This window comes from Notolepis coatsorum, assembly GCF_963971535.1.
Source record: "Notolepis coatsorum genome assembly, chromosome: 17".
Classification (NCBI taxonomy): domain Eukaryota; kingdom Metazoa; phylum Chordata; class Actinopteri; order Aulopiformes; family Paralepididae; genus Notolepis; species Notolepis coatsorum.
In genome coordinates, this window is record NC_140181.1 from 65,730,863 (window position 1) to 65,758,351 (window position 27,489).

The following is a 27,489-nucleotide window of genomic DNA, read 5'->3' on the forward strand; positions in this document are numbered from 1 at the left end:
AAGTTATTATAGAAACTTCAACAACTTAACGTCCGCGGCAGGCATCATTACTTTTACCAACAGATTTTCCAACGCATTTCCAGAGCAGTCGCATTCGTGTGACGTCACATCACGGGTCCTATGTCCGTTATCAAGGAAATGCAAAGCAGCTACATTTGGTAATCACGCGGCAATCGTCGTCGTGATAATAATCACTAAATGCATTCAGTGCTGGATCTAATCAAATGGATTTATCGAGACACGTTATGGAAAGTTCAAGACCGGACCACACAGTTTCTGAAAAGTGCTAATTCCCGACGGCGATGGTCTACTCACAGAACAAGTGAGTGTATCAGCCGCTGTGTTATGAATGAATGAATGAATGAATGAAAACTTTATTTAACAGATTGCAGAATGGGTACAATACAGTACGGCTCAATACATACAATTGTTAAGGGGATGCAGACCAGAGAAAGATGTTTGTCTTGTTTACATCAGGGTCCCCCATTTTTAATTCATAGTGACATTTATGACATACACAACATATATGACATCATGACATTTATGGCATAGGGACATACATGACATACAGGTATATAGTAGTAGTACTGTTACATTTGTGATGTGACATATACGATATGCAAATATACAGTACTGTTACCCATAGATCCTGACAGAGTATATACATATGATGGGGAGGGGACTTTACATTAGGAGGGGGTGGGTGGGTGGGAGAGAAATATACATACGGTGGGGAGAGAGAATATGATTATTATGATACAAAATGTGAATGAATGAATGAAAACTGTATTTAACAGATAAACAGTAAAAGGCACTCTGCAGCAGGGACGTGCACAGGACTTTAGAGGGGCAGGTGCTCAAAGGCTGAAAAGGGCACTACACTTGTGTGTATATATTAACCGAGCATGCGCAGCGCGCAAGCGCGATTTTTAAGGGCCCTTTTCGGGCGGGGGGCCCCCTTTTTATGCTTTTTGGGTGGTTTTGGTGATCAAATATTGAATATTGAACTATAATAATCAGTGCAGGAGCTCACTTATCCTTGAAAGACACTTTTATCACTGACTTAAAAGGCCCATACATCTCCATAAATGTTCAGGGGGGAGGGAATAAGTGCTTACCCTACAGACCCCAAGAAGTGCTGTATATTCTGTATTGTTTAATATAAATGCATTTTTTATTCCAATCCCGATTTGTATTTGAGATTCCCAAATCCCATCGGACTTGACTTCTTCGTGTCCCTCAATGAGTGTAATACCAGCATTCAACAGCGGTTTCTATCATCATCATCATCATCATCATCATCATCATCATCATCATCATCATCATCACCACCCACACTATGCATAAAATATATAGGTCCGCGGAGAGGCATGCTGAGTAGGGGTGCCCTGGAATATTTTATTGGACACAGGGGTGCCTTGTGTAAGATCCTGATCAAACTGGCCAGTATCACGTCTTCGTCTGGTTGGCTCTCCATCCAATTCCTCTGCGTTGTGTCATTTTAATGGTCCTGACGTCTCTGACACTGGCTGATAAGATCCTTATCTCCCCGTTAGTGCAATCCATAAACCATAATAATTCTCCACCTCCGTAAGAATTCGACACTCCGACACCGTGAGATACCTTATGAGGAAAAGCGTTGTTTTATTGCTATAAACAGAACCTCATAATCAGATGTTATCAGATGTTATCAAATTGTATCGTCCTTGAAGAGTCTATTCTAATGATCTTTCGGTGTGTTCGTCTATCGTCCTTTTGTTATTCAGTCCAATAGTGGTCAGGCCTGTTCGTTAGCCGAGACCATCCTCGTGGTAGCCGAAGCTAATGCCGATGTGGCATTCTTCCTCCCCCCCCCCCCCCCCCTCTCTCAATGAGAGGAGAGAGTGTCCTCTGTGTGATCTCAGTCCTACTCGCTCTCGGTCAGATTCTAGTCTGCCTTACACCCGGAAACACCGTTCGACTTATAGATGTTCGTCGTCGCAACGACGGCCCCGCCTTCTGGTTGTCATGCGACGTGTTGTCATGACAACTGCTTAACCTTTAACACCATTAAACTTTCATTAAGATGAACCTCTCTCCCTCCTGCTCTGGGCCTACAGTACACTCTAATCTCAGATGTTCTTACAAGGAATGTCAACAAACACCCTCGCTGGCAGTGTATTCAATCCACTGGTCACCGTTCTATCACCGTCTTCCATGCACATTTCGATCACCGTTTTAGCTGTGGTCACCTCCCCCCAATCTATACATCACCTACATTGAAAAAGCACCCCAAATCCTTCATTCCCCCCTTTGATTCTTAATCAACCTTCAGAATCAACAGACTACTTGGTTTTTCAATTAATTATACACAAAAATAGACTCATAACAATTAGGGCCCCGCCGTCTGCTGTTTTCCTTTTGTTTTCCATTACCCGCATCACACCCAAACCAGAAAGGATAAACAACGGTCATGGAGGAGAGAGAGAGAGAGAGACAGAGAAAAACACAGATTGCAACTTTTCAGACGACACACCTAAAACCCTTCGGCCCCCCTATTAGGTACCCCACGTCCAAATCAGAGCGCTCCCTTCCCTCTCTTACAGTACACCTCCCATCTTGGGCCGGTCCCGTCTTCTAGGGCAAGGGCCCCTTTCAGTGTCGGCTCCTTTCCTGAGCTGGTCCCCCTCCCAAGGGCGCGGTCCCCTAGGCAAAAATGTCTCCCCTGGTCTGCTCCTGCTCAGTGTCTCTGGCTGTCCTCTCCACATCTGCTCCTCCACCGCCGCCGTCTCCTCTCTCTCGTCGCGGATGATCTGTGTCCCAGGCTGCGGTGCCTGGCCCCTGCGGCTTCCTCCTCTTCCAGTCTGTCTCCTGGTCATCTCCATCGCTGTCGGTGTCATTCCCCCCTTGAAAGCAGAAACACCAACACCGGCAGTCGTCTGTACATTCGACTTCCCTTGTTTTGCTATTAGTCTACCACCTTCTCCACACCTATTCTCTATCTTACAGGGCGGTTCCCTGTTTGTTGTCTTCCGGCGTGACACTTGCAGTTTCCGATACCCACTCCGCGCAACTCTTCATCCCAGTTTGACCCCCAGCGCGCGCCAGTTCTTCTGGTGACGTGTCTTCTGAAGACCCTGCCTATCTATTAGGTGTGAGAAGGCCCCACTGGAATTCAACCTCCCTCTTTATTCCAAAATTAACCCATTCAAATAACTGCACCATCTTTCTGTGCAATTCTTATTTAATCCATTGTATAATTAAACTATATCTAATATTATCATTATAATAATAATCCACTCTCTGTGCTCAGTAGATTCACTATTGAATCACTCCCCCACTCCGCCACTAGATGGTAGTACAGACCTATATCTAAATATTCCCCTATGGGTAATGAAAACTCCCCAGCACTACCCCCTCTCCGCCACTAGGTGGCGACCTACTCCTCCTCTATGGTGGTTTAGTTGACGTGTCACTTCCTGGTTCTTTATCTGTTGTTAACTCCTCGTGGCTCCTTTGCGGCCATCTTGACTCGGTGCAAATGGCTACTCTCTCAAACAAACCGGCCGCTGCCCTTCCTTCCAAGGCCTAAAAACACTGCTGTTTTCCTCCATATCAGGGGACGCTTTCTCAGAATAATACTCTTGCCTGATCGGACATAATACACACTGGTACAATCTCCTTTCGACTTTCCTTCTGTTATGAAAACAGTCCCGCCATTAACAATTTTTCGATCTGATTCAAGCGCCCCCCCCCCCCCCCCCTTTCCTCATCTCGCATTTACCCTCCCCTTAGAAGTCAACAGGGCTTATTGCTCCCGTGGGCGGAGAACAAAAGAATTAGAATCTCTCACAAATGCTCAGGAAGTCCCGTTTTTCAAAAATCTGTAAAAATAGAACAAAGACAATTTCGAGTGCATATAGTGTAATCTATATGTATCCTTACTTGCTAAACATAATACGACTTGTAAATATGTTTAATTCTTGCTCAATTGTATAGTTCTAAATATCCCTGTATTCCCCCGAAACTACAACGCGTCACGTACATGCACGCGCGCACACACAAACAGCGCATAGGTGTTAATCACTGAGTGATCTAATATGCATATTCTTCAGCGCGAGAGGGGGGGGGGGGGGGTTGTGTTTCTCACTGTCTGTCGTTGATAATAATAGTCCTGCAGTTCGCAGTTCATTCAAGCGCATCACGGTGATGACAGCTCTCTAGTCTAGAGTAGAGAGGTGGCCTGTTACTGTTCCATGATTTTCATTCGGCGCTTCAGCTCACCTGGCAGAGCAGCGGTTCTGCGCTCCTGCGGTCCGTTGTTGACGAGTTCGAATCCCATCGAATCTTTTTTTTTAACGTGATTTTTTTTTACACGTGTATTCTTTACTGTACTGATACAATAGTGCATATTCAGAGAGAGATATAGGGAGAGGCAGCGTCGAGACGAAACTTGTGTCGAGTCTGCTTCTATGTGCAACAGAAACTCTGCAGCATCCTGACAGTCCTGTATACCCACGTCGCGCTAAAACATTAACTACTGTATGGCAGAGTGCGTGTGTGTATATGAGTTATGAATTATCTCTCGCAGTTCATTCAAGCGGACAGTGGAGTGGACTACGTGAACTACAGTATCAGCCACTGGCTGCTGTGTGACGAGTTTGGTGTTTTGGTCACCCGCGCTAAACACGGTGCTTTAGTTGACAGCGCATCGATGCGCTTTGTGAAGGAAAGATGACGTCGTCTCTCTCCCTCTCTCTCTCTCTCTCTCTCTCTCTCTCTCTCTCTCTCTCTCTCTCTCTCTCTCTCTCTCTCTCTCTCTCCTTCAAATGGGCTTTATTGACATGGGAAACATACGTTTACATTGTCAAAGCCAAACAAAACAACTATTTGCACAGCCATTTGAAATCTACAGTTACACATTGCTGTATTTAGTGAGGTAAATGAGTACAAGACATGTTTCACAGACACACACACACACACACACACATACACACACACATACACAGACAGACAGACACAGACACACACACACACACACAGAAACACACAAACAAACGATCAAATTAAAAGCTGGATATAAATCTGCCACACGTGCTGTCAGTGAGTTTACTAAGTCAAGGATGTCTTACTTTCACACACGCGCGCGCGCACGCACACACACACACACACACATTTACATTTACACATTTACATTTACATCTAGTCATTTAGCTAAAGCTTTTATCCAAAGCGACTTACAAGTTCTGTACGACAAGTCATCCCATGACCCACCTGGTCTTCCAGCAGACGTAGCTGAGCTGTGTGGCGTCACAGTTGTACAGGTGCCAGTGGACAACCTACCCACGGCACCAGTGGACTGTCTACCCACGGCACCAGTGGACAATCTACCAACTGCACCAGTGGACCATCTACCCACGGCATTCTTTCTTTCTTTCTTTCTTTCTTTCTTTCTTTCTTTCTTTCTTTCTTTCTTTCTTTCTTTCTTTCTTTCTTTCTTTCTTTCTTTCTTTCTTTCTTTCTTTCTTTCTTTCTTTCTTTCTTTCTTTCTTTCTTTTTCTCTCTCTCTCTCTCTCTCTCTCTCTCTCTCTCTCTTTCTCTCTCTCTCTCTCTCTCTCTCTCTCTCTCTCTATATATATATATATCTCTCCCTCTATCTCTCCCTCTCTCTCTCCCTCTCTCTATCTATATCTCCCTATCTCCCTCTCTCTCCCTCCATCTCTCCTCTGTATCTCCCTCTCTGAGACTACTCCCGGTCTGAGACTACTTCTGTGTGTGTGTGTAACCAAATGCATACCTACATGTATGACCTATATCTATCTAATACTTTTGGATATGAGCATTCTTTTCAATAAGTATGGAAGCCTGAACACAGAATGACACCAGTATCACTGACTACCACGGCAAGCCTATAGAAAATTATTCTATTTAATAATAATAATAATAATAATTATTATAAATGTCTCTCTCTCTGTTTCTTTCTTTCTTTCTTTCTTTCTTTCTTTCTTTCTTTCTTTCTTTCTTTCTTTCTTTCTTTCTTTCTTTCTTTCTTTCTTTCTTTCTTTCTTTCTTTCTTTCTTTCTTTCTTTCTTCTATTATATTACTATTATATATCTATCTAAATATCTAAACCTCTGTCTATCTAGTGTGTGTATATGCATGGCATCAAATCAAAGTGTGTGTTGCCTGTATTGATCAGTCACACTATACCCCCATTCAGCTGTAATTGTTCCCTGCTGGGCCTTTGTTTCATGGTGTGAATTAGTCATTGAAATTAACATTGACATCACATTGAATTCTGGGAAGGAGTGTAGTTCCATTATCATTAGCTGAATTCACTGAATTCTCTTCAGAGGCTCCTGCTGCAAATAGGTAATGACTGTACCAGAATGTTTGATAGGACATTGATTGAAAACTATCGTCTCAAATTTGACAATTGATGGCTTATTTTGAAGGTATGAATCTGTAATTTTATATTATGTAACAAAAAAAAAGGGGGAAATTCTCAGGAGGAGGAGCTATTTAGGTTAGACTCCTAAGGGTTAAACCAAAACTGTGCAGCCTGCCTCTGCTTTTCATTCTCTGTAGATAACACCCTCGATTTTCACCATGGCTCTCTGCTCATATTATTACAGCTGGCATTCTCTCTGTGTCGAACTAGAAATGTTTACGTTTACGGATGCACATCTGTTCGTTTTTATTTGGCTTGAAAGATCAAAACAACCGTGTGCACAGTGAACTCACATTTTTGATCGGAGCGCTGTTTCCCCTACAGCGCTGGTTCGCCTCCTGACCGCTCGACTCGCCGCTCTCTCCCAGGGCTGGCCGGCCTTGCTCGATCATGATTCTCCCACACACGATGACTGTTGTCCACTGTCGTCCCATTATTGAAAAAGTATTTTTCCGTTGTTCTTATCTCTCGGCAACCAACTGCTCCCGTTGTTTTAATCTCTTGCAAATCCGGCTGTCATCGGCACCAACTGTAAGATCCTGATCAAACTGGCCAGTATCACGTCTTGTCTTCGTCTGGTTGGCTCTCCATCCAATTCCTCTGCGTTGTGTCATTTTAATGGTCCTGACGTCTCTGACACTGGCTGATAAGATCCTTATCTCCCCCGTTAGTGCAATCCATAAACCATAATAATTCTCCACCTCCGTAAGAATTCGACACTCCGACACCGTGAGATACCTTATGAGGAAAAGCGTTGTTTTATAGCTATAAACAGAACCTCATAATCAGATGTTATCAGATGTTATCAAATTGTATCGTCCTTGAAGAGTCTATTCTAATGATCTTTCGGTGTGTTCGTCTATCGTCCTTTTGTTATTCAGTCCAATAGTGGTCAGGCCTGTTCGTTAGCCGAGACCATCCTCGTGGTAGCCGAAGCTAATGCCGATGTGGCATTCTTCCTCCCCCCCCCCCCCTCTCAATGAGAGGAGAGAGTGTCCTCTGTGTGATCTCAGTCCTACTCGCTCTCGGTCAGATTCTAGTCTGCCTTACACCCGGAAACACCGTTCGACTTATAGATGTTCGTCGTCGCAACGACGGCCCCGCCTTCTGGTTGTCATGCGACGTGTTGTCATGACAACTGCTTAACCTTTAACACCATTAAACTTTCATTAAGGTGAACCTCTCTCCCTCCTGCTCCGGGCCTACAGTACACTCTAATCTCAGATGTTCTTACAAGGAATGTCAACAAACACCCTCGCTGGCAGTGTATTCAATCCACTGGTCACCGTTCTATCACCGTCTTCCATGCACATTTCGATCACCGTTTTAGCTGTGGTCACCTCCCCCCAATCTATACATCACCTACATTGAAAAAGCACCCCAAATCCTTCACTTGGCAGCAGAAAGGTTGAGAACCCCTGCACTAGAGGATACTATGATGAATTGAAAATGGGGGACCCTGATGTAAACAAGATGAAAGTCTTTCTCTGGTCTGCATCCCCTTAACAATTGTATGTATTGAGCTGTACTGTACTGTACCCATTCTGCAATCTGTTAATAAACTTTTCAATCAAACTTTTCAATCAAAACCGCTGCCCAACTCCGCGCTCTGAGCGTGCGAGACAAACAATGTAACCGTTCTGATCACAGCCCAGCTTACCCCACCTGGCTGTTGCGCCCTCCCTCTGCAATTCGTTCCCCGCATACATGATCGCCGACATGCAAAAGGTCTTCGACCAGACGACCACCCTCCCGGGGGCTCGGATAGTTCTGCTGGCTTGTTCATATATTCCTTTACTGCGAATTCAGCGTCCCAAACCTATCCCAGGCAGGGCGCAGCCGCTGTGTCTATTTTTTTACCAACGGATTTCCAGTTCCGCGTTGACGCTTTCAGGCCGCGTCTATTCGAATCCCAACCGGTTCATGCGTCGGCTACACGCTGTTAATAACACTGCATTATCGAGACAGCGCCCCTATGACGATCTGAATTAATTCCAAGAGTAGGGTAAATCTGCAGTGCCGCTTCGCTCTGTGACATGAGTAGCCTCGGTTACAAATTTGGAATAAAATCCAAAACAACCTTGCAGTTGCAGTTACACTCCAATCCAGCAGGGGGTGCTGCAGCCCCTGCCGCACCCCCCCTTCCAGCGTCCTTGACTCGGTCCCCAGCATTGTGGTGGTTGAGCAGCAGCCAGGTCTAGTGGAGACTCAGATCTGGCAGTGGCTAACACTACTAGCAGTGTCAACTTCAGTAGTGCTGCTAGCTGCTGCGCTAACAGCATTAGTCTTTGGCCTTTTTATAAAGACGAAGCTGTCCAGCCTTGTACAGCCTTGTGGCGGGTTAAGCCTTTTGGTGTACTGTTTACTTTTTACTTGAGTCGCAGTTGCAGGACATGAGGACCAGGAACATCACGTTAAGCTTGCTGCTTCTTCTTCACCAAATGGGTTGGAGTAGCATTAGACACGCTCATGGGCGACGCATAGTGGCTTGGAGGTGAAACGCAGCCTATTCCAATAATTAACATTTGGTTATTTTAAAAACTGAAAAGAAAAATATGACTATTAACAATTTATTTAGGTAACATAAATAATACTAATTCGTACATTGAAAAAAATAATATATATAAAAATATATATAAATTTTCTGAGAGACCCCCACAGGGGTTGTTCACTATGGGGGTTCAGACTCTATCTATGGGGGCTGAGCCCCCATTAGCCCCCACATAATTCGAACACTGGATCCGATCCGATCCAGCCAGTGCACTAAGCCCATGCTTAGCTATGTTCAACAACAATACTGCAGCTTATCTTTAGCTTTGGTAACTGTGTCTATGCAACAGGGAGCACCTCTGTCACCCTACTGGGTTCAGGGTTAGGGTTTCTAGGCTTTCCCTCCTGTCCCATGGCTGTTCCCTTGCCTCCATTGGGCCCTGGGGGTCTGGCAATCTGGGCCTGGAACATAACAGAGGCCAGAGATTAACTCTCTGGAGGCCTGGAGGATCCCACATGGAACAGAAGCTTGTTATGATTAAGTAGATCATAGTTCATAGATGTTTACTACACCTACGTTGAGCACTAGACAAAGAAAATACCTGGCGGGTATGGCCTTGACCTCCCTCCTAACATCCAATTCTGCTGTAATGATATTTAATTTACAGTATATAAGTGTCTCTCATTTGCCGGTGTAAATAAGAAAGTACTTCACAAAAAACAGCAAAGTAAAGATTTGGCTGGTAAAAATATAAAAGGGTAAAAAAAAAAGGGAAGTCAGATTTTAAAAGGTCATATGGTCAGGTAGATGTAAAAGGAACAGAAACGTCTTAACACTTTGTATGCCACGCCGGGTTTTCCTTTTTACCCCCTTGATGCCACCATCCACTCCCAATGTTAACGTTAATATCGCCTAATCTATGTTTTAAATTATGGCTATGTGTCTAATCTGCCCATCGCTTATCAAAGAATCATTTTCCAGTCAACATTGGCAAGGCAGATTGTATTTTTATCGCTTCATTTCCGCTTGATAGCATTTTGAAAATCACCCGTTTTCCGGGGAAAAACAACCCATTCTATGATAATCACCTTTTACTGGAATATTCCAGAACGTTGTCATTTGTCTGTCTATTTATGAATCGTTTTCAAATAAACGCTAGATGATCGATAGTATATGTGTGCGCACGCACGCTCGTGCCGTGCGCTGATAATCGCTGCTATTATTTCCTCATGGCTTTTACAGTCAAAACAGCTATATCACATATAGTGGAAACGCTTATATCTCCGTGAAAACAAGTCTGATTATCCTAACACTGATAACATAGATTCCTTACCTGACATCAGATGGTATCCAAATGGTATATTCCAATTCCTGATCACCATTCGAAAAAATCGATAAGTGTATTGATCCAACGTGTATACAGTAGAACACATGATTCCCCGCGGCTCAGAGGCTCCAGAATGAACTCTGGTAACCCCGGCTGCATCAGTGAGAAGTAAAATGTGGAGTCAGAAATCCGTTCTCCCATTCACTTTCATTGAGTCCATTCCAAAAGGGTGATTTACCATCTGGGAGACGATAGGGGGCGCTTTTTTCACATCTGATCGCCGGCGGTCCCTGGATCTCCAACGGTAGGCTCGCGTGATGCAATATGATTTCAGATCGCTAATAAAAAAATTAAAAAAACACCAGAGAATAGCCGTGACGTGGCATTCAACGGTCGGGGCGTAAACCCGAATAAAGCTGTGAGTGGCGCTCAAAGTGTTAAGGAAGGTTTGCTAGTAGGAAAGGGTTTTGAAGGCATTATTGGAGGGGGAAGTTCTGAGGTGGTCAGGAAGGGAGTTCCAGAAGCGAGGGGTAATAGAGCCAAATGCTCAATCTCCCATCGTCCAGAGGTGCGCTGGGGCTACATGGAGCAGTGGGGATTGGTTGTAACAGAGATAGTGTGGGGTGCTCGTAGATGGTGATGAGGTCACTGAGGTAAATGGGGCAATTTAGGGTTTTATAGGTCAAGAGGACTGTGAAATGTATCCTGTGGTAGACAAGAAGCCAATGGAGTTGAGTGAGTATGGGAGTGATGTGAGCTGACTTTTTAGTTTCAGTGAGAACTCTGGCAGCGCTGTTCTGGATGAGTTGGAGACGGCTGACGGATTTGGCAGGAAAACCAGCAAGCAGAGAGTTGCCACAGTCGATGCGGGAGAAGATGATGGCGTGGACCAGTTCATTAGCGTCAGGTTTGGAGAGGGATGGCTTTAGCCTGGCTATGCTTTTGAAGTGGAAGAAGGAGGTTTTGCAGGTATGTTTGATATGGGCTTGAAATCTGACACCACGATTTGTGACAACAGAGGATGTAGTGGTGGGTTTACTGTTTGATCCACTTTTTCTCCTCCTATTTTTCTGTATCTTTCCCCCCATCCCAATTTAGTCGTTATGCCAATTCCCCCCTCCCCTTCCTGGTCATTGCTCGCATGTGCCCCCCACTGGTCGGTCTAGGGAGCCCTGAAGTCTATCAGATGCTTCCTCCCATACATAGTAGACAGCCAGCAGCCTCTTTTCACCTGACAGCGAGGACTCTCACCAGGGAAGTGTAACGAGTGGGAGGATCACACTACCTTACCCAGTTCCTTCCCTCGCTGTGCAGGCGCCCTGACCGACCTGTAGGAGTCGCTGTTTACAACGACCAGAATACCACCCACCGGCTTCCCACCCGCTGACACTGCCAATTGTGTCAGTATGACGACCGCCCAAGCCGGAGGGACCGCTGACAGCCGGATTCGATACAAGTGTCTCTGCGGTGGTAGACTTAAGCATTACATCACGCGCAGGAGTGGGTTATGAGAATTAGACCTGGTCTAATTCTCATAACCCACGACTGCGCATGGTGTAATGACTTTTATACAACTGGCGCATTCATCCAACCTTATTGCCATACAATAAACACACATTAATTGAAGATTTATTGACAAAACCCCCTCCTCCCTCATCTTTCTCTGCCGAAGACTTCGCAATCTTCTTTGAGGAAAAAGTGGAGAACATCCGCAGCGCCTTCTCCCAACCCATTCCAAATACTGAATCGAGAACCTCATCCTTCACTCTGTCACCTTTCTCTCCCATTACAGAAGCCGAGACCCTGACACTGGTAACGTCGAACTGTCCAACTACATGCCAGCTGGACCAGCTACCCTCCCCACTCCTCCAGACCATAGCACCGAACATCCTCCCATTCCTAACTGCAACCATCAACTCCTCACTCAACTCGGGGGTGGTCCCCACCTCCCTAAAACAAGCCAGAGTCACGGCCCTCATAAAAAAACCAACCCTGAACCACACCGTCATAGGCAACTATCGTCCTGTCTCTCTTCTCTCCTTCCTTTCTAAAACACTTGAATGTGCTGTATCCAACCAACTTACTGCTTATCTCTTACAGAATGACCTCCTAGACCCTAATCAGTCTGGCTTCCGGACTGGCCACTCCACAGAAACGGCCATCATTGCGGTCACAGAGGCACTTCACTTAGCAAAAGCGAAAGGCCTCTCCTCTGTCCTGATTCTTCTAGATCTATCTGCAGCCTTTGACACAGTCAACCATCAGATCCTCCTCGCGGCCCTCGCAGGAATGGGAGTGGCTGGCTTTGCGCTGACATGGCTGACATCATACCTCAATGACCGCTCCTACAAAGTGTCATGGAGAGGGACCCTGTCGGCCACCCGCCCCCTGCGGACGGGTGTCCCCCAGGGCTCGGTCCAAGTCCCCTTCTCTTCTCCCTCTACACTAAATCACTGGGTAACATTATCACGTCTCATGGCTTCTCATATCATTGTTATGCCGATGATACTCAACTCTTCCTCTCCTTCCCTCCCTCAGATATCCACGTCTCTGAGCGGATCTCGGCCTGTCTGTCCGACATCTCCGCCTGGATGACGACCAACCACCTCAAACTGAACCTAAGCAAAACAGAATTTCTCCACCTGCCAGCTAAATCCTCCCCCCTGACCGACCTTTCCATCACAGTCGAGAATGCAGCTGTGACCGTGTCCCCTTGGTGTTGTCCTCGACGACCAGTTGAACTTCTCTGCTCACATCGCAGCGACAACCAGAACCTGCAGATTCCTCCTGAGCAACGTCAGAAGGATCCGCCCCTTCCTGACAAAAGAAGCCACCCAACTCCTCGTCCAATCAACAGTCATCTCCTGCCTCGACTACTGCAACGCACTGCTCGCTGGCCTCCCGGCCACTGCCACCAAGCCTCTTCAACTCATTCAGAACGCAGCGGCCCGCCTGATCTCAAACCTACCGAAGTCGGCCCATGTCACCCCACTTCTTAGGGACCTGCACTGGCTCCCCATTGCCTCACGTATCCGCTTCAAGGCTCTCGACCTGGCATACCGTGTGGCAAAGGGAACCGCTCCCGCCTACCTCCGGTCAATGGTCTCTAACTACACACCCTCAAGACCCCTACGCTCTGCATCTTCTGGCCGCCTCAGACCTACTCCTATCCAAGCCCCGGGAGGGTCATCAAAGAGATGCCGCCTATTCTCAGTCCTTGCTCCACCATGGTGGAATGAACTACCCACCCCAGTTAGGACTGCCGAAACCCGTCCAATCTTCCGCCGTCGACTTAAGACGCACTTCTTCAACCATTATCTGAAATAATAATATATATATATATTTAAAAAAAAAACTCTAACCCTAACTAACCTTACTGTCATGCACTTGTCCTAATAAACAATAAACTAACTACACTGTAACACGCAACACTTTGATGAACATTGTTACTCAGCTGATAGAGTTGTACCCTTCCTGATGACTTGTCGTAGAGAACTTGTAAGTCGCTTTGGATAAAAGCGTCAGCTAAATGACTAAATGTAAATGTAAATGTAAAACCATCCGCAGAAAAAGTTGTTCCAAAAAAGAGACGTTGCCTCCGTGTGTAGAAGCAGCGCTGTTTCAAGGCATTCCATCTAAGAATGAAGTGAGCGTGTGTTATGGGATTGATTGATTGATTGAACATTTTATTACAGATAGACAGTGCTTACATCTTTATATAATTGCCCTCATATAGGAGGCAAATCTATTTTTTGAACCTAGTAGGTTAAAAAAAATAAGAGAATTTGCCTCCCTATAGGAGGCAATTCTTTTTTTAACCTAGTAGAAGACATTTGTTTATAACCTACTTTCTATAGAAGCAGCTCGGAAGTGCGCTGTTTTAAGTGAGCGTGTGTTATTGGATTGATTGATTGAAAGTTTTATTAATGTCCGCCTTGTTTCGAACTGGTTATGCTTAGGCCCTCTTTTGAATTACCATCTGGGAGACGATAGGGGGTGCTTTTTTCACATCTGAGCGCCTGGAGTGGTTTGATTTCCAACGGTAGACTGATATGATTTCAGATCGCTTAAAAAAAATGAGAAAATACGAGAATTCTCGTGAGTGGGCATTCAACCCGCGGGGGGTAAACCCGAGAAAACTCGGGTTGGGCAATCAAAGTATTAAGGGTGGTGGTCATTGTACAGCTTGATTTGATCAGGGGACAGAGAGCTACAATCCATTGGGAGTGGTAGACATAATGGAGGGGTCCAAATTGCATAGGATACAGTACTTTATGACCCTCTCAGGAGGAGGTAGGGGGATGGGATTGCCAGTGACACAATTTCAGCCTCATGATCAGAGCTCTAGAATGTTAAGATCAGAGGTAGTGTAAGGGACCAAGCAGCCAGACAAGGAGGACACAGTGGTTTTGCCAAAAAATAAGGGTTTTATTTTACCCATTTCAAAAACAGCCAAAGAATAAGGGTTTTATTTACCCATGCAAAAACATAATTTAAATATAACATAAATGGTCCAAATAATACAGCAGGACAAAACCAGACCTGAACAGAACGGAAGACAATGACAACTAAGAACTCAAAACTATATATAGGCCCTGGCCAGATACATCTAATCTAAGTGGGCTAATTGATAATTAATATTTTACTAAATAATATCTTACACTTCTAATTAATCTAACAATAAACACACAACACAACTACCAAACTGCACAACTAATAATCTTAATTAATAAGGAAATACATATAAGGAAACTAAATTACAATACAATAAACCCCCCCCGGCATCTCCCGCAACATGGTTTGGTCCACCCCCCCCCCCATCCGGCCATTTAGGGCCGATCAGTCACAGCTGCTCTGTTTGCCCAGAGTGGGGATGGCTGGCTGCAGAGTTGGAGAAAACAAACAATGAACAACATGCATGCACTTAACCATGTAAGTCAAATAATAAAGAATGGATATGATATCAGTATGCAAGTCTATGTGTTGTGTGTCATTATGTGAAATAGAAATTGTGTATGTGTATCATGAATCAGTGATCACTCAATTACATTCTGTACACGAAAGATGGTGAAGGCAGCTATTGGCCACCACAACACTGTCAAGATAAGGTCAATGAAAAATTACAACAGCGAAGCTCTAAAAAGCAGACTCAATTCCATGGATTGGACACCAGTATATCATAGTATGAACGTAGATAAAGCCTGGGGTCATTTTAAATCTTTGTTTCTGACGGCAATTAATGAAAGTGCACCAGAAAAAACAATGAGAACGAAAATCAGACAAGAGCCCTGGATGAACCCAGAGATCCTGGCAGCTATAAAGTCCAGACATGACACATTTTCGAAATTCAGTAAAAACAGGGTTGAACAGGATTATGAGGAGTTCAAGAAGAAAAGAAATGAGGTCACGGGAATGATCAAGAAAGCCAAGGCTGAATATTTTAATGACAAAATTATCGAATAAATCAAATCCACAAAAATTATGGAAGTGCTTAAAGCAAACAGGGTATGGAAACAAGCTCAGGACAAAAGCTAAAAATATGATTCTAGACATAGGAGGCACAGTGATTACAGGCAATAAGAACATAGCTAATTGTCTAAATACGTTTTTTAACACCATAGCGAATACCCTAGTTAAGAGACTGCCAAGTACAACTGACATGTATGGGGAAAAACAGGTAGGGGAGTACTACAAACAGAAAGGTATCCAGACAGATTCCTTCTCCTTTGCGAGTGTGACTGAGGACACAGTTTTGAAAAAACTGAGGGCGCTCAATCCTAACAAGGCAACAGGACAGGACAAGATACCTGCTAGATTTCTTAGGGATGCAGCAGAGTCCATCACCTCCGGCTTAACACACATTGTAAATCTATCTATCGGTCAAGGACAGTTTCCCTATGATCTCAAACAAGCCAGAGTCATTCCGCTTTACAAAAAAGGCAATAAATTAGACCCAGGGAACTATAGGCCTGTGTCGATTCTTAGTGCAATATCCAAAGTCATAGAAAGGATCATTAATGATCAAATAAACGAATACCTCTCTACAAACAACCTGTTGTACGAGCTCCAGTCTGGATTTAGAACATCATATTCCACAGACACATGTTTATTATATCTGACAGACCAAATTAGAACAGAGGTGGACAAAGGTCAATTCTGTGGGATGGTTTTAATAGACTTACAAAAAGCCTTCGACACTGTTAACCACGACATACTTTTATATAAACTGAAGGCTATGGGTTTTAACAGTATATCCTTAAGGTGGATGGAGTCTTATCTGAGAGGCAGGAAACAAGTAGTGGAAATGAATGGGACCATATCCTCCTCACTCCAACAGACGTGCGGGGTGCCGCAAGGAAGTATTTTAGGACCACTTTTATTTCTTTTATATATCAATGACATGAAAACTGCATGTGATTGTAAACTGTTTTTATTTGCGGACGATGCTGCACTCATGGTCTCCCATCAGGACAAAAGAGAAGTAGAGAGGTCACTCAGTCTAGAGCTTGTCAAGATCAGTCATTGGCTGGTCGAAAACAGGTTATCCCTACACCTGGGTAAAACCGAAGCTATCCTTTTTGGCTCGGCCATACGACTTAAGAGGTCTCCTGGGTTCAAGGTAGTGGTAGGAGATATCGAGTTAACAGCAAAGGAGGAAGTCACATACTTAGGATGTATTTTGGACAACACCTTATCAGGGGTGAGCATGGCACAAAAGGTGGTCACAAAGATCAATCAGAGAATAAAATTTCTCGGTAGAGTGTCCACCTATATTAACAGGTCAGCAATGGAAGTCCTGGCAGGGGCACTGATCCAATGTCATTATGACTATGCATGCTCCTCCTGGTACACTGGCATCACAGTAGCACTGAAAGGTAGGCTACAGACAGCTCAGAACAAATTAGTTAGAATGATTTTAAAACTCCATCCCAGGACTCACCTTACACAGACACATTTTAACAGCCTCAAATGGCTCAGGGTTGAGGAGAGGGTCTCTCAAATAAAACTCAACATAACACATAGGATACTCGGGAATACTGTCCCTCAGTACCTCAGTGGATATTTTAACATGGTAAGGGATGTACACGGACACGCCACCAGGGGGAGCCCTACAGACATCGTCCCAGTGAGATGCAATAGGAAAATTGGCCAAAACGCATTCCTATATTCAGCAGCAGTACAATGGAATAGCCTACCAATGGAGTTGAAGACCATAAGCCCCTTCTCCACTTTTAAATTAGCTATAAAGAGGTGGATCATAAGTAGCAGAAGCTGGGAGTAGTGAAAAAAGGGTTTTAAATATGTGTTGTTCCTTTTTTATTCTTTTATTGTCTATAAAATGGAATATTATTGTATGTATTTTTTTGTTTTTATACCACACATCCTGACATACAGACACTACAAACACCCACGTCCACACACCAGTACATAAATCCACTGACACCAATGATGAAGGACCACAATGGAAACAAGCCTATGGCTTTATTGTGTTTTTTATGAAATCCTATTGGTAAATGGAGAAAATGTATACCTGTTTTCATATTGTGATCCAATGTATATGTGTGATTTTTCCATTCTAAACCAATAAACTATTCAATCAATCAATCAAATGTAAACGTGTACAAACAATACGGTTAAAGGTCAACCTCCACGTTGTATTTTTGTTCAATAAACAATGTGGACTAGGCCAACAGTGACTTTCATGAAGAATTGGAAAAAAAAGTATTGAAATTGACCCAGTTTTAGCGTTTTTATCAAAACATTTTGTCTGCCCAACACAATCACCACGCACGTGCATATTTTAATCAATGGTTCATAACGTGCGCGTGTAATGTCGTCACAACAGGTGTTGGTCACCAGGGGGCTCTGTGAGTCACAGGCAGTAGCAAGGAGGCGGAGCATTATTTCCGGCGTTGGGTGCATGATGCGCATGCGCTGTGATCACACCAGGCAGCCAACGCCGGAAATAATGCCGTTTTGAGCAGTTTATAAAAAATATTTAAAATGTTTATTAGCAACGCAGAGCTTTCAAACCATCCCGTATATCTGTCCGAAACCCTCGTGCAACTGTGAGTACATTTGAAATGTCTCTGTGATACTTGTATAACGAACGGTTCGGCCAGAACCAGTCCTTCATGGTAAATCTAGGTTGGTTTCCTATTAAGGAGCAAGTGACTGTGGATTCACTCGGTGCATCAGTCACGAAAGGGGCTATGATGAGCTTGGCAAGCCAGAGTAAAACACAGTTTTCATTCAATCAATAACAACATTAACCAGACTCTCGTTGTGTCTATTATGCTAACGCTAACGTTACCTCATTGTGTCTATTCTACAAGCTTTAACGTTACCTAGCCTCTCGTGTCTATCTGCTAACGTTAGCATTAGGCTAACTAACGTTACCACTCGTCCCTAACCCCAACAACAAGCGTAACTAATCAGCGATCTTTTTGTCAGACTAAACTCTCCGCTCTGTGGCAAATTGTGTTGATGTCGGTTTTGTTTCATCAATAAATGAGGCAGAATACACAGTGACTGTATCCTTTTTTATTGCACTTGTTTCGTGCTGCAAACATACATAAGACATCCTACGCGAGACATTAAAGATGGCGGCGTTCTGTTTTCGTTCAGACTCTCCAGACAGTGACGCGTCTCTCTTCTGACCAATCAGTGGTCTGCAGTTTTTCACGTGACATTTCTGGAGCTCTCATGCTGATCACCAGCAGCCCCGCCTCCCCACACGGAGACAAACTGAGTACTTTATTTTAGTGGAAAAGCAACATTAGATTCGGCTCATTAATATGCACCTGTGTCCTGTTGTGACGTCGGCGTTTGATACGCTTTTTTGATTCGCGCGTGCATGTTATTCGTGCGTGGACCTTTTTAACTCTTTCAGAGTGGCATTTCCGGTGTCAAATTGCAAAAAATAAATAATGAAATTATATACCAATGATGTAAACTACCCATAATTGATCAGTAGGGTTTAAGCTGGAGGTTGGCCTTTAACATGTGCGGGTGCGGTGCACAGACGTATCCGTCACAGGTAGAAACATCTCGAGATCCAGTGTATGGCTGTGGCTAGGGCCATTTACTGTACGTGCTGCATTAGATTCAGTGAGTCATGGTGAATCAGGAAGTCTGCAGACATACAGTAGAGGGTTCTGCATTGTACTGTATATTGTATTGTAACTCAGTTACTCATTTCTTTCTACTCTATTGTATATTGTATATATGTATATTGAACACTTTAGTTTGAACACTTTTGTTTACACTTTGTAGGATTCTTCGGTAATCAGCCAATCTCATCTCGTCATCTCCTTTGTGACTCTCCCTGTCCTGCGTTGTGTTTGTATCATCCCCTGTTAGTACATCCGTTAGTCATAAGAAACGACACTGCAACGTGATCTCTTTCCTTAGATCCTCATGTTTATATTCATAAACATAGCCTCTGTACCCGATGTAACCCATTCTGTATTGTCCTTGAACAGTCTTAATTCATTCTTCTACACCGTATCTTCTGTCACGACAGTCCAATGGTCCTGGGCCTCGTCGTGGCCAACCACCATTCCCTGTTAGCCAAAGCTAGCGATGATATGGTATATTCCCTCCCTCCCCTCCTCCTCTGCTGCTGTTAGTCTGCTGCAACACACACTGACTGCCGGCTACTTTTAAGATCTATAGATCCGTCTGAGTAGATGCTGTCACCCACCAATACATTATATACACATTAAAAAACATAGATTCCTTCAACTTGTTACGTACTTTTGACTTCTATTTTATACTTATCTATTTTATTTTTTATCTAGCACACTCTCAGGAGCAGAACACAAAAGAGCATTTCATATAAAAGTATTCTGTATTTTTGTATGACAACTAATAAAGAAACTTGAAACTTGAAACTTGGGTTTGGGGGAGATGTACTGTAGGTCATCACAATATTGGAGGGAGTGGGGCAAACAGACGTCAGGAAATAAAAATTATTCTGAGATGAAGGAAGAGTTGGATTTTGGTGGACGGTAGACCAAGGACAACCATCAGGGAGTTAGGTGGATAGCATTTAAAGCAAGGCACTCAAAGGACTCGGGCTCAGGACCGGTCAGTACTGGTAGAGTCCTTGTAGAGAACAGCAATACCACCACTGTGGCTATGAGTGCACGTTTTTGCAATGTATTTGTAACCTGGTGGAGATGATGGATGATGGAAAAAGAATCACCCTTTTTATGCCAGGTTTACGTCAGACATATCAGGTCAGAGCAGTCATCAGAGATAAAATCATGTGTCAGGGCGGATTTATTGATTAATGATTGGGTATATTGAATGACACAATACGAGCATGTTTTGTAGAGGCAGTGATGTCCACGTGTTTTGCAGAGGCTGCAAAACACTATCAATTATTTATCGATATATTTATTATCAATACCCACGTGGCACATGTGCATTGTGTGCATGGTTATGGAGTTTCTAGTAGAATTGCTAGTTGGATTTAAAATGTAACCATGGCCAGGGCTCCTGTGCTCATATTTCTTTCTGTTTGCTGTCACATTGGTTTCCCCCTTCAGACCCAAGAGCTATAATGTGCCGAAAGGTCGGAGGGCTTGGAGAAAGTAACCACAGTAATAGATCAGACTGACTGTGATTGATGATGGATGATTGATGATGGATGATTGATGATTGATGATGATTGATGATTGATGCCCGACAGTGTAAAGTCCGATCACCCCTGCCAGAGCCTCGCTAGGATGGTCGCCGGAGTAATCCAGTGGAAATAGAGTGAAGGAGTGAAGGGAACTGAGGCAGGGGGAGGGCTAGCAGAGACAGGTAGGAACGGAGACATGGAACGTCCTAGCTACTTCCTTCACCAGCTCTGGGAAAATATATGCCGACTCATACGGGACTCTGTGAAATGAATGGAATGAATCGTACAATTGCTTATGCCAGTAAAGGTAGAGGAGGTTTATGTGATTGAGCAACATATTTGCCATGTTTAGGGTCTTAGAAACATATTGACATTTTAAACCTGGAATGTCATTCAGTGGATCTTTTTTAAAAGGGATATCTGTTATATTTTGGGTGCAAACTGATGACGTGGTTCACCTTTTTGACGATTTACAAACAACAAGGGTAAACTAGGCTAACGATTTGGCTAGTTTTGACATCAAATTGAGAAAATAATATTATTTAGAATATTGAAATTGACATTCCTGAAATTCAAGCAGTTGATTGCTATTTAAGCAGTTTTGTGAATGACGTACATTGAGTTTTCAGTGAGGACTAGTTGGGAAGTAGCGGAGCCGTGAAAAGAACGTTTGACACAAAACATCTGAATAACCATCATATGGAGGCAATAAAATTGCCAAATGAAAGCAATAAAAGGATCTAATAACCTAAAACCTTGCAGCCAAAAAAACACACCAAAGCTATTCCTCCTGGAGAGAGTGGCAAATGTGTGCTGGCATCTTCAAACCAAGGAAACTATAAAAGAAGGAAGGGTCAGCACGTCAGAATACCAGCATTCTATGACTTGTTCTATTGAAGCCTGTAAAATTCAAAATATACAAGCTATCTGAGGAAATATACACCAACCAATATATCAAACATTAGCTAGTTAACAATGCAACAAATTACTGATGATTCTGACTTCCAAGGTAATAACCTGTTTAAATGACATCCCATTCAACTCAATGTTGGCCGAAGTGAAATTTCCACACTTGGCACCAATGTGTGTTCACGTGCTACACAGTGATGTAATGACCCACCTCCTTCTTTTATAGTTTCCTTGCTTCAAACCAGGAAGTGAGTCGTTGCAAATTAGGAATTGCTACACCAATTCTTCGACAATATCAATTTCTGGCTATGCCTTGGATTTGGCTTATACCAGTTGTCGACTTGTGAAAGTGAAAAGCATTATTGTTGGAGAATAACTGTACAGAGCCAGTCCCTAATTTTTACTGTATCTATATACATCTATATTCACTATAGATCTAGTGTATTGTCCATCTCTTATTCTTCATTGGTAAAAGCTAGACATCACAGACCCAAACAAACACCAGAGTTGATTGACTTGTGGGAGGCCTGACAGAGGAAAATGACCGATAAGTGCTTGCATGACACAGCTACATAATTATCCAGCTGGGAGATCAGTAGGGTTGGAGAGGCAATTCAATCTGTCCAGGCTATTGTAAACACTAATGATGGATCATCTATTAGTTAGCGCACAATGGTAACAGAAACACAGGCGGATGTAGCCATTGTCTTGGATCAGATGAACGCTGGCCACATCTTTCAATAGCAAGAGACACCTGCCATGAATCGTCAAATCGTCTGTTTATTTTTTTTACAGGCTTGATTCAACGTGACTATGCATTGTGTATCTTCCATCTCTGTCATGTGATGCATGGAGACACCCTCCTGCTGCTTCATGCTGTTATTACCTCTCACCTACCTACCTATACCACCTACCTACCTATACCACCTACATACCTATACCACCTACCTAGTACCTACCTATACCACCTACTTACACGAGGGGGTTCCAACCTTGTTTAGTAACATGTCTTTCACCCCAACATTTTAAATCCATGAAAAGTGTGTTTCCATGTAGTCTTCTAGTGTCAGGGGTATAGGGTTAAGAATGTCTTAGTTATTTCTCATGGGGAAGGGTGTCAAGCTGGTCAACAAAATATCTTCTAGTGGCTTCAATACAGTGCAAACATCACTAAAAGTAGTTTTATTATTATTATTTTCATTATTATTATTTTCATTATTATTATTTTCATTTTCATTATTATTATTATTATTATTATTATTATTATTATTATTATTATTATTATTATTATTATTATTATTATTATTATTATTATTATTATTATTATTATTATTATTATTATTATTATTATTATTAGGTATCCAAATTCGGACTTTAGAGGACCTCACGTGGAGTCCTAACCCCAACATTGGGAAACCTATGACCTAGGTTATCTCTGTTAGTGGTTGTCATGGGCACCTCTCTTGCCTACTCGTCTCTTCTCTTCCCATCCCCCACATAATGCTACTATGGATATGGTTGATTATGGCCCAATACTCTTTGCAGTCACACATACATGGAGGGCAGAGGACAGGGTGGTGTTATGGTGTTATGGGGGGTGTTATTATCAATGTAAAACCAAATCCAAGTTAGGCTTGTCCTTTTGTTTCACAATAAAGACTTGTATTGTATGAGTGATAGACTTTGTATTTGCGTCAGACCAGTGCCGTGTCTGCTTCCCTCTGCTGTCTGTTAATGTCAAGGCTTGTGATGGTGAAAATGACTAGAACCACATTTTGTCTCACAGCATGATTCAATCTGTGTGCTCGGAGCTGTAATTGATTTGAAATGGCTTTCTAGAAATGGCAAATTGCTTGCTCAATTGAAAAACAATATAGTTTCAGTCACTAATCTCGAAAAACAAAAGTGATGATGGCCAATCATAACAGTGGATTCTTCCCCAACAGCTAATCGTGTCTTGTAAGTGGACACAATGGAGCGAGGAGAAGCCTGCCATGTGTTACCTTGTTTTCTGTACCCACTCGCTGTCTTTCTTGTATTCTGAATGGGCTGCTTTGTCTTCCTCCTCCAGGGTGTGGCGTTCGCCTCTCTCTTCTTCATCCTGGTATCCATCACCACCTTCTGCCTCGAGACCCATGAGGCCTTCAATGAGCTGGTCAACCGGACGGAGATGGTGGTGGTGGGCAATACCACTGAGCTGGAGTATACAGAGGAATTCCAAACTAAGCCCATTCTCACCCACGTGGAGGGCGTCTGTGTGGTGTGGTTCACCTTTGAGTTCCTGGTGCGAGTCATCTGCTGCCCGGACAAACTGTACTTCGTCAGGAACATGCTGAACATCATTGACTTCGTGGCCATCCTGCCGTTTTACTTGGAGATGGGACTGAGGGGTCTGTCCTCCAAAGCCGCCAACAACGTGCTGGGCTTCCTCCGCGTGGTGCGCTTTGTGCGGATCCTCCGGATCTTCAAGCTGACGCGGCACTTTGTGGGCCTACGCGTGCTGGGCCACACACTGAGGGCCAGCGTCAACGAGTTCCTCCTGCTCATCATCTTCCTGGCTCTGGGCGTACTCATTTTCGCCACCATGATCTACTATGCGGAGCGCATCGGAGCGCAACCCAATGACCCCACGGGCTCCAACCACACACACTTCAAGAACATCCCCATCAGCTTCTGGTGGGCGGTGGTCACCATGACAACACTGGGCTATGGGGACATGTACCCCCAGACCTGGCTGGGGATGATGGTGGGGGCACTGTGCGCACTGGCCGGGGTGCTGACCATCGCTATGCCCGTGCCGGTCATCGTCAATAACTTTGGGATGTACTACTCTCTGGCCATGGCCAAACAGAAACTACCTAAGAAGAAGAAGAAGCACAACCCCAACCCAGACGCACCCACTGACTCAGCCTCATATGCGAAGTCGGACACAAACTCTCACAGAGACAGCACCCAAAGTGACACCTGCCCACTGGCTGCAGAGGAGAACGCTAACAGGAACCGCTCAGGTCAGAACGCCATTGTCTTCTATTTCCCTATATATACATACAAAATATGGGTGATTTTATTTATGTCACTAGTTCACAAAATGTCTTCAGATTCATGTGCTAAGATTCCAAATGCATTCTGCTTTAAAAAAAATTAAGTTTTTAGTGACCCTTCACTAGCTTTGCTCTGAAAGCCTAAACATCCTGATTTGAGTTGCCGCTCTAGATGCAGAAACAACACAAGCTCTGTGTTTCTAACCGTGCAGCTTCTAAGACGCCTCATTGCTTTCCTGATAGAGGAGCCTAACCGAGTCATAAAGACAGCGACAGTGATCCAATTACTCCCTTCAGGGTCGCTGTCCAATTGAATTTCATCATAGAAAAATTGTGTTTTCATGCAATTTGGAGCCCTGGGGGGGGGGGGGGGGGGTGAGTAAAAGCTTTGGCATTTACATTGGCCTATGTTCTTGTCATCCTCCTCAGACTCCAAGCAGAATGGGGACGCCAATGTGGCCCTTTCAGAGGAGGAGGGCTGCAGCCTGACCCAGCCGCTGTCCCCCAGAGAAAGATGGCAGCGCAACCGCATCACACGTGATAAGACCAAGAAAGAGGCCACCTGTTTCCTGCTAACCTCCGGAGACTTCTCTTGTCCTGGAGAGCCCACCATCCATACCGGTAGGTCTCTCTCTCTCTCTCTCTCTCACACACACACACACACACACACACACACACACACACACACACACACGCACACGCACACGCACACGCACACACACACACCTATAAATACATAGACAAATTGCTTTTCCTGACATAACCCTTTCAATACCACACAATAGAAGGTTAACATTCTGTAGTGTGGTGCTGTAAGCGTTAACCTTCTGCAGTGTGGTAGTGAAAGGGTTAACCCTTTATAGTGTGGTAAAGGTTAACCTTCTGTAGTGTAGTAGTGAAAGCATTAACCTTCTGTAGTGTGGTAGTGAAAGGGTTAACCTTCTATAGTGTGGTAACTGTGTTGGCCTACAGAAGTCACATGTGTAAGCTCTGGTACCGGGGCTCTTAAAGGGGCCCTCTCTGGGTCTGTGTTTTTCTTTGTAAAATTCAGATAGCAGGTTTCGCACATGAGTCTATGTGAAGCTGTTAAACGCTTCATGTAGCATGCTATGACTGGTGTCATGGCTCTACTTTGTCATTACATCGTATCAGGGGTGAGGGGTCATAAAGGGGTGAACTGGTAAAACCTTCCTCCCCTTTTTCTGATTGGTCAGGGGTTAAAACCCCCTGTCCTTCAGGCTTCCTGTCACGTTGCTGGATCAGCGCCATTACAGGGTAGGGGGGGGGGGGGGGTTCCTGGTCCCACGCCATATTGGGCGGTGGACCACGGAAATTCCCCCGCCATAGAGTACATCACTGGGCGCGTTTCTATTGGTAAGACTTCCGTGGGTTATTCAGGCTCCATGTTAAAAAAAAATGAATTAATAATTCAAAAAAAATTAATGCAGGACCTGTTGCAGAGGTCTTTATTCGGCATGCAACGACACTCAATGTTTTTAGCGGTACACACAGCGGTTAGTTTTTAGCACACACACCGGAACACACACGCATGCATTGTCTCTTTAGAATCTCCGATGCGATTCGTCTCTGCGATTAACCCATCCCGTCGTCCTTCCCCCCCAAGGGCAGCCGGGAGCAGACAGGCGTCAACGTGAGCCGCGCCAGGGGACCAATCCAAGTGCTCCTGTCCGTCTTCGTCAAGGACGCCACAGCGTTAGCGATCTGTTGTTGTGCATGTTTTTCCATTGGGTTTATCTTATCGGGGGGGAAACCCTTGCGAGCACGGGGAGAACATGCAAACTCCACACAGAAAGGCCTGGGAGATACCCCACCTGGGTACCTGGCATCATGGAAACCTGGTCCCCAAGCGGGAATCAAACCCTGGACCTTCTTGCTGTGAGGCGACAGTGTTAACCACTACACCACCGTGCCGCATATGTTATGGACCTCTGTTACAGGGAGTTTCAGAGCCTCCTCCTCAGGGAGTTTAGAGCCTCCTCCTCAGGGAGTTTCAGAGCCTCCTGTGAGTTCAGACCCTCCCTCCCAGTGAGGGAGCCTCCTCAGAGTTTCAGAACCTCCTCCTCAGATTGTCAAGGTGAGTAGAACTTAAAAAGAAGTTCTGCTCTGTTTTATGTGTATTGAGCTTGGTGGGTGATGCAACGCAGTAGAGACGTTTGTTCTTCTGCTCTGCTCCCTACTGGTAGTGTGTGTATTGGGTCAGAGCCTCCTCCTCAGGGTGTTTCAGAGTCTTCTCCTCTGGGAGTTCAGAGCCTCCTCAGTGAGGGAGCCTCCTCAGACTTTCAGAGCCTCCTCCTCAGAGAGTCCTAATCCAATTGTTACATAGCTCAATGTTGCAATATGTCTTTTCAATCTATTGCTCACGTGGGAAGTCTCTCTGGGGGTTCCCCGTCCTCTCCTTTTTGGAGTAGGTGGACGGGGTATTGTTTAGGGAGTTCCCTGACTCCTCGCCTTAAAGGTCTGTTGAGTCATGGGTTTCCCCCCGTCATAGGGGTACGTCGCTCCCCGTCCCCTCTTATGAAGTATGGTTGACGGGGTGGTGTTTTCCCTCAGCCGCGTCGCATGGGACCCATGTCCGTATTTTTTTCTTTTCTGTAGAAAATAAAAAATAAAAAGCGGCTTCTTGTTGTTCTCCCAGGC

General features: G+C 44.4%; 1 protein-coding gene across 1 annotated transcript in view; it reads left to right on the forward strand.

The window, feature by feature from the left end:
- kcnc4 (potassium voltage-gated channel, Shaw-related subfamily, member 4) overlaps nt 1-27,489 on the forward strand; it is a 109,813-nt gene that overhangs the window by 54,775 nt on the left and 27,549 nt on the right. The window contains exons 2-3 of the mRNA XM_084333841.1: nt 23,862-24,798; nt 25,261-25,452. Of these exons, the coding sequence (XP_084189967.1) occupies nt 23,862-24,798; nt 25,261-25,452 (1,129 nt within the window). The remainder of the gene's footprint in view (nt 1-23,861; nt 24,799-25,260; nt 25,453-27,489) is intronic.